The sequence below is a fragment of the Nothobranchius furzeri genome, chromosome 14 (assembly GCF_043380555.1).
Source record: "Nothobranchius furzeri strain GRZ-AD chromosome 14, NfurGRZ-RIMD1, whole genome shotgun sequence".
Taxonomy (NCBI): domain Eukaryota; kingdom Metazoa; phylum Chordata; class Actinopteri; order Cyprinodontiformes; family Nothobranchiidae; genus Nothobranchius; species Nothobranchius furzeri.
The window spans coordinates 39,826,863-39,834,404 of NC_091754.1; the positions used below are offsets into that span (position 1 = coordinate 39,826,863).

Below are 7,542 nucleotides of genomic sequence, written 5' to 3' on the forward strand. Positions count from 1 at the left end.
AAGAAAGGAAGGGGAAAAAATTAAATCGCTGGAGAATTGTTTATTTCCATTTATACAACGTTTACATTCAATACAGGGTGCCATTTTACATTGTTTATTTATTTTTTTAGTATCAAGGCTGTAACATAAAGAAAGCCAGTTCTTACCACAAAGTTTGTGGCACAAACCATCTTTCAATCGCAAATATTGCAAAAAGGATTCATATATCCTCATTGTGAACGTTTAAGACAATTAGCAACACTTAAAACAACTTCCGAACTGGAAAAACTAATGTGGCAAGGTGCAGAAAGGAGTGCCCGGGCGGGATTCGAGCCCCAGACTCCCGGGTGAGAGTCATACGCTCTAACCAGTCAGCCAAAGGGACATCTTCTTGGCCAAGTAGCCAGGGCGCATGATCAATCGGGACATTGTGGATGCTCACCACACTGCCACATCTTCCTCCCTCTTTCCACAAGCACGTCCTCGTGCTCCCGCGCAGGGTGCCACAAACACTGCCACACTAATATCCGCGATAAACATCTGTTTAAAGAGCAAGTAACGTCTAAATTAACTTTTTTTTGCTGATGAACTGTATAAATGAGTGTCTAATAGTGTTTTAAATGTGTGTATTCATTATTTTAGCATTTTGGTGCATTTTCTTTAAAAATTAATTTTTCAGCCTAAAAACCACAGTAATGCGCCACCTTCAGCTTAAAACACAGAATTTGACACATTTTGAATAAATTTTAGCCAATGGCTAAAGAGTAAGATACTACGTAAACCAGTAGAGTACTACGTAGCAGCTCTTGTGCCAAAGTTATAAAGCAACGAGAGTCTCGGCCACGCCCTGTGGCGAGTTGGGAGTTGGATTTGCAAGTGAGTGTAGGACGGTTAGCGGTAGTTCAGCATTAGCATATATCATTAGCATATTCTAGTCTTTAGCATAGCTTTTAGTGTTATACATACTTATTTAGTGTTAGCTTGGCTGTTAGATATTGTAGTTTAGTTAGTGTTTAGCTGTTAGTTTTATTAGGAAAGTAATTCAGGTTTAGTGTTCCATATCGTTAGCATATATCATTAGCATATTCTAGTCTTTAGCATAGCTTTTAGTGTTATACATACTTATTTAGTGTTAGCTTGGCTGTTAGATATTGTAGTTTAGTTAGTGTTTAGCTGTTAGTTTTATTAGGAAAGTAATTCAGGTTTAGTGTTCCATATCGTGTTAGTATGGTTAAAAGGTGTAGTGTAGTTGGTTGTGGTGGCTCTGTGGGGTTGCACTCCTTTCCACTGGACTTAGAAATTAGGCGCCAGTGGTTGCGCGCAATCGGTGTACTGGAAAACAGTCAGCTCCCGCCTGGTGCTGTAGTCTGCAACCAGCATTTTACCCGCGATTCCTTCGCCAACATGATGGAGTTTGAACTGGGTTATTCTGCACGTCTCCGTTTGAAGAGGGAGGCCGTGCCCACCGTGGCTCTTCCACGAATTAGATGCAGCCCACCGACTCTGCTCCCCCACCATGGCGGGCTCCAGTCTGAGGTGAGTAAGCTAAATAAAAGTTAACATCTTCTAAAGACAATTTCCTACCTAAATGCAAAGTTTGAGAGACGTGGTTCACTCCATTTAGCTAATATCAGCCTGCACTGCCTTCGGGCTAATTTGTCAAGTTCACAAAATGTGGAACGGGATGTAAGGTTAGAATCAGCGGCGAATCGGAACATTTCTCAAAGCCCTGGCCGACAAAAAAGGTCCACTTGACTATTTCTGTCAGGCTCGGAGAAAATTCGGGTTGTTTTTGTGTCAGTCGGTAATTCAGCAACAGTGGCTCTAACGCAGCACTAGTTTACAGACATCATTACAGCGTGAAATCCAGCTTTACACCAAAGCCTAACCCGGTTCTGTGAGGAATTCTGTTCAGGAGGTCGCATTTCAGGTTCTTCACATCATATGTGACTGACTTTGACGTTATAATAACGATCACACACTAGGAATGTTATAAAGCGCCTATATATATATATATATATATATATATATATATATATATATATATACATATATATATATATATATTGGACAGTTTCTTTTGTATATTATATGACTTTATAAACTCCAACAACAATGTGCTTCTATTTTTTGTTTCAGGCTAAATCTACCCAAGACGTTGGCTGTCAGACTGATTTAGTAATCTGCAAAAATGCACTTGTCCAGGCTCATGTAAAGCCTTATCGACGTAGCAAAGGTGAATTATTTTTAATAATCTTCTATGTAAACATTTTATTATTACCTTCTAGTTTTAATTTGTTTTACAGATTATTGTTACACGTGATTTTATGCTATTTTAAACATTTATAAATGTGCTGCTTCTTTGTATTTTACATAGCCACACAGTTTAGAGCTCCCAGCCGCAGTGTGTCTTGTGACACAGGGACCGTGACGGAAATTCATCTTCCACAAAGTCCCAGAGCTGCGTCCACACCCCTGAAAAGACCACGATATGAGGTGTCTGTTGTTGATCCCAGCTTCCACCTCAATGACAGTGCAAGCTCAGTGAACTGTTCAAGGTAAAAAAAAATTATAACATTTTAGAATTTTTTAGTTATGACCATATATATAAATGTATGTGTTCTATACAGCTCTTTCACTGAGGTCCATCCACAAAAGGACAAGAAGTACATTGTTTATGAGAAACAGTTGCTGGGGCTGTTCAGAAGGTGTCCCGTTTGTACCGGTCGTTGTGTTGTGAACACGACAACAGTCGGCACACTGCTCCGTGTGACACAACAGTGTTCATGCTGTGAGCACTACAATGAGTGGTCCAGTCAGCCCATGGTGAACAGCATCCCAGCAGGAAACCTCCAGCTCTGTGCTGCTGTCCTTTTCACAGGATCATCATTTAGCCAGATTTCTAAGGTATAGGCCAAAACTGTTTAGGTTAGTTTTGATAAGGTCTGTGCGTCTCTCATTTCATGACGTAACTTTTCATATTTTAGTTCCTGGGTGCCTTCAATGTGCAGGGACTGTCCAAGCAGTCATTCTGTCGGCATCAGGCAAAGCTCTTAATTCCAACAGTGAGCTGGCAGTGGCAGCTAGAGCAAGCTGATATCATCCAGGAGGCTACTGAATCTGGACCTGTGACTCTTGGTGGTGACATGCGAGCTGATTCACCTGGTGAATACTTTTAAATTTATTTATTTTATTCCTTTGCTATCAAATGTAAATTAAGTAATAACTTGCATTTCTTGAAGGACACTCAGCCAAATATGGCAGCTACACCATGATGGATCTCAAAAGAAACAAAGTTATTGATATCCAACTTGTACAGGTACAACATTACCTGATGATTCCAAAACATTTCATGGTTAATTATTCACAGATCAATGGAGAATTATGTTTATTTTCAGAGCAATGAAGTTGGGAATAGTGTGCGAATGGAGAAGGAGGGATTTGTGAGAAGTCTGAGCACACTTTTGGAGAGGGGGGTCGATGTGCAGCAAGTCGTGACTGACCGCCACACAGGAGTGCAGAAGTATTTGAGGGAGGAAAAAAAGGAAATCAGTCACTACTTTGACCCCTGGCACATGGGAAAAGGTAATCTTTGGGGATGTATATAGTGAATATTACAGGATTTTTTTTTCTATTTTAAATGTGGGTCTATTTGGCTCTCCAGGAATTGGTAAGAAAATCGAAGAGCTGGGGAAGAGAAAGACGACCCAGGATGTGAGACTGTGGAAGCAAAGTGTGGTGAACCACCTCTACTGGTCAGCATCCAGTTCCTCCTCAGGACAGGAGGCAGTTGCAAAGTGGACTTCAGTTGCCAACCACATCCAAAATGTGCACAGCCATGACAACGCCCTGTTCCCTAGCTGTCTGCATGCACCTCTGGATGGAGAACAGGCAAGACAGTGGCTCAAACCAAGTAAGTGTAGCATGTACTCATTACAGCTGAGCCTTTACTGTTTGGTTTCTTTACATTTAAAACACGTCACCCCACAACAGAATATTTGTCTTCACCTCCTTCAACATGGAGAAATATTTTTTGAGCATGTGTGTAACAGACATCACATGTGGCTGCTAAGGTCACACACCACCATTTGGCCAACAGCAATTAATTACTAAGAATAAAATGCTGTGCAGAAATTTAACCACAAGAGTGCGCCACACAACTCATGGTTTTAGGCAGAACAGCCATAATTGACATAATATGTACTAAAATGCCGTAAGTAATGACCACACCTGTCTACAGCACTATTAGTCACTCTTTCATACATTTGTCATCTAAAAATGTCAGCTATGGGTAACTTTTTCTCAATGGAAATAATAGCAACATTCTAAAGTTGATCAAATTGTAATTTTTGTAATTAACATTTTCTACGTAGGCACAGCATCATGTGAGAAGCTCACTGCCATTCTGTTAGCTCCACGGTTTGTGAAGGACGTAGAGAAGATAAGCCCTCAGTACCACACATCCACCTTGGAGGCTTTCCACAGTCTCATCATCAGATTTACTCCAAAAAGTCAAGTCTTCTCCTTCAAAGGAATGCTGTCTAGGTAATGAATACAAGAAATGTTCAAATTAATGCCTCTAATTGTTCAAATTTTAGCATGAAATGTAGAATTTTGCCTCAAATCTACATGGTTTGTTTATTTGATTATTTCAGATTACAAATTGCTGCAATGCACTACAATGAAAATGCAGCACGCTCACATGCAGCAACAGCAACTGGTGAGCTGAGATATGCTGTAGTGTACCCAAAGTACAAACATGGAGACTACACAGTGAGAGCCCTGAAGACCAATCCAACCTCATGTATGTCATATATTGTATGATAAAACCAAAATGATGGTCATGGAGAGCTATTGTAATACTGAAAACCCTTTTCCAGTATATGTGCACAAGCTTATGGACCTGCTGTTCGACTCTGTGGTGGTGGATCCTCTCCCATATCAGGAGTACTCGGACAAAATTACGGTTCCAGAACCGCTCTGTGCCCAGTTCCAAAGACCAGATAAACGGGATGCTGTGAGCAGGCACAGGTCCAGGTTTTAAAGTGCACGTCAGGTGAGCTACACAGGAGATTGTAATTATTAGTTAGTACTCTACTCTGTGTGGTTTCTCCTTTTCTCCTCCTCAGCCAGGCTGCACACCACTGTACGACAGAGGAGTTACCTGTCGTCATTATGGATCTTTATGCTCATCCACTCGTGACTCATGCTGTCCACCTCCCAGATGTCTATTGATCTCTACAACCTTTCTGCTCTGTGGCTCCCATACAACTTGAAAATCTTGGCCGTATGTAACATAGCAAAACTCACCAGTCTTGCTTTTGTAAGTCATACTAATATTACTTTTTCCTTAGAGCCTCCTGATCTTGTAACAGAAAAACCTGTGCTCCCGGGATCCATCTCCACGTTTGTCATCACAGTGAAAGCTACCTCCAGTCTAAGGAACCTATGAAACATCACTGATGGCCCAACCTCTCCTCACATGGCTCCAGAATCTCTGCTTGTGGTTTAGAGTTTTGTCAAAAATCTTGAAAGTTATGATCAGATTGTTATCTAACATTGTCTTAGTAGTAGCTATAATAAATGTTATCTTTAAAGCGCAATTGTGTCTTTTTAAATACAATTATATTGATATTTTGATGTGTATAAATACATATATCACATTTATTATCATTCATTTTTACCTAATTGAACCTGCTCTAGAATAGACTTCATTAATCACACAGGGTGTAAACTCACTTGTTACAGCAGCATTAATTAACCCCGAATTAGAACCTTACTGTTGTAAGAGCTCATTTGAAAGTATGTGGCTATATGTGTGTATATATAAATAATGTCAAAGTGTAAAGAAGTGCATTTACCGTTTTGTGATTTATGCAGCTTTTTATGGACAGGAATCAATACAGGAAATATATATTATAACATTTATTTAATCAAAAAAATATATATTAGTTCAGAGGAGGGAGGAATCCTTTGTATGCACCGTCTTCTGGGAACTCCTGCCTTATTCTGGAGACAGCGCATGACGGGATCACAACACGAACGTGCTGTCCCAGGTAACCCCAACACCACCTGACCACATTCCGGTACGCCAGATGTCTGTAACAGCTGAGAAAGAGGTGGTATGAGTTATAAAGTATTCATAAAAAAAGTAATTTGACAGTTGTCTTACCTGTTGAGCGTAGTCTCCTGCATCTCCCCATAGAGTTGCAGAAAGGTGCCATAAACTGCCTGCAACACGTAGGGATTCAGAGCAACAGCCTCAAAACCAGGATGCTCTGTTATGCAGGAGGTTACACCCACCTGCTGACACCTGAGCATTACCTATGACAAAGAACAACTGATATCAGGGCTATAAGAGTTCAATATTAGTATGATGTTAGTGATTGTGTAACAAATGTGTACATTACAGAATGCTTTTCTCATGGTGGGGTACTTTTATTTTTATACCTTGGGCGTTTCTCTGCAGCACACATTTTCTCTGGCAGACAATGATGTGCAGTGGCCGCAGGTGCACCTGTCGAGGCAGTCATACAATATTACTTTTAGCTAAGCTAAATATAGCTAGCTGTGGCTAAAAGCTACTTACCACTCAGAGACTGGACCCATTCGATGCCTTGATACTCCTGCTGGCTCGACTCCAGGGGCCTCTGACAACTCACGAGCTAGTGGCTCAAAAAGATACGGTTCAGGACCGCTTGCTTCCCCCAATAAGCCCTCCTCCCTATCCTCTGGGGAAGAAGGTGGGGAAAAGTCCTCCACCTCGAATGACTGCTCTGAGCTAGTGTCGCTCTCCGTCGCCATCTGTATTCAAATTTCAGTATGTCAATCACGGCCGTAGCTCCGCCTTCTTGGTCTTACAGGAAACGCCTCTTTGGGCCGCATTTTTCAAATATGAAATGTGGGTGGAGTAAGACTCTGAGGAGGCTGTTACCACTACTTTAAGTACCGGAAGAGGTTATCTTTGCTTTCTGAATGTCCATATTGCTAGATATGCTGAGTTTTAGGGCGAAATCCTGGGGAATTTTGTCTAGAAATGCAATTACCTAACTGTGCGCGATCCCGCGGTGGCTAATCATTTTTTGGCAGCGAGTCAATTTATGGCACAACACCGGCTCGGGTTTCTCCTCCTCCTCCCTCTTTTCTTCTCCAACCTGTCGCTGGGCTGAGGCTCCATCACTTCCTAAATTGATTTTACTTGAACCTTCACTACCAAACAACTGTGAGATTTTAACACATGTGCCAGCATCAGCCTGAAGGGCCAGTTTCTTTTTTAATCGAATTTTCTCCGCTCCTCCTTTCCATTTTTTGTTGTTAAGCTCGTCTGTCTGTTTACTGAGATTCACAAACAACTGGCGGGTGCATCAGACCTCTTGCTATTGGTCCAGCCCAGAGTGTATTATTACCAATTGGCCAATCCACCAACTTTTACGAGGCGTCGCGTGGGGCGGTGCGGACAAGTTGTCCGCAACAACTAGAGGCCAGGAAAAAAAAAAAAAAAACAGACACCGGCCCATAAAAGATGAAAGGGTCGGCCCAGCGGGCAGTTGCCCGCTATGCCCT

General features: G+C 41.6%; 3 protein-coding genes across 5 annotated transcripts in view; 2 read left to right on the forward strand and 1 right to left on the reverse strand.

Annotated features, from left to right (window-relative positions):
* Positions 1 to 7,542, forward strand: part of fundc1 (FUN14 domain containing 1) — a 497,656-nt gene that overhangs the window by 482,990 nt on the left and 7,124 nt on the right. The window lies entirely within an intron of this gene.
* Positions 975 to 5,234, forward strand: LOC129164994 (uncharacterized). 2 transcript variants are annotated; one of them, XM_054747228.2, is made up of 12 exons: positions 975 to 1,515; positions 2,119 to 2,215; positions 2,357 to 2,537; positions 2,610 to 2,886; positions 2,967 to 3,144; positions 3,222 to 3,298; positions 3,378 to 3,564; positions 3,644 to 3,892; positions 4,353 to 4,524; positions 4,635 to 4,783; positions 4,860 to 5,035; positions 5,109 to 5,234. In XM_054747228.2, exons 1-11 carry the CDS (start codon positions 1,207 to 1,209, stop codon positions 5,021 to 5,023), a joined length of 2,040 nt encoding a protein of 679 aa, XP_054603203.2. In that variant the 5' UTR covers positions 975 to 1,206; the 3' UTR covers positions 5,024 to 5,035; positions 5,109 to 5,234. The 2 variants fall into 2 exon arrangements, with proteins under 2 accessions (XP_054603203.2, XP_054603202.2); XM_054747227.2 differs by having other exon boundaries at positions 4,860 to 5,206.
* Positions 5,750 to 6,909, reverse strand: LOC129164996 (P2X purinoceptor 7-like). Its single transcript, XM_054747235.2, has 4 exons — positions 6,569 to 6,909; positions 6,430 to 6,496; positions 6,152 to 6,303; positions 5,750 to 6,087 (listed from the first exon to the last, which is right to left on the reverse strand). Exons 1-4 carry the CDS (start codon positions 6,781 to 6,783, stop codon positions 5,928 to 5,930), a joined length of 594 nt encoding a protein of 197 aa, XP_054603210.1. The 5' UTR covers positions 6,784 to 6,909; the 3' UTR covers positions 5,750 to 5,927.

What these genes read in the sequence shown, in the direction of transcription:
- LOC129164994 (XM_054747228.2), top strand. Translation starts at nt 1,207, where the DNA reads ATGGTTAAAAGGTGTAGTGTAGTTGGTTGTGGTGGCTCTGTGGGGTTG. An exon ending in CATTTAGCCAGATTTCTAAG is followed by an intron (nt 2,887 to 2,966) that starts GTATAGGCCAAA and finishes TTCATATTTTAG; the next exon opens with TTCCTGGGTGCCTTCAATGT. An exon ending in GAAGACCAATCCAACCTCAT is followed by an intron (nt 4,784 to 4,859) that starts GTATGTCATATA and finishes ACCCTTTTCCAG; the next exon opens with TATATGTGCACAAGCTTATG.
- LOC129164996 (XM_054747235.2), bottom strand. Translation starts at nt 6,783, where the DNA reads ATGGCGACGGAGAGCGACACTAGCTCAGAGCAGTCATTCGAGGTGGAG. An exon ending in ATGGGTCCAGTCTCTGAGTG is followed by an intron (nt 6,497 to 6,568) that starts GTAAGTAGCTTT and finishes CTGCCTCGACAG; the next exon opens with GTGCACCTGCGGCCACTGCA. An exon ending in GCTGCAGAGAAACGCCCAAG is followed by an intron (nt 6,304 to 6,429) that starts GTATAAAAATAA and finishes TCTTTGTCATAG; the next exon opens with GTAATGCTCAGGTGTCAGCA.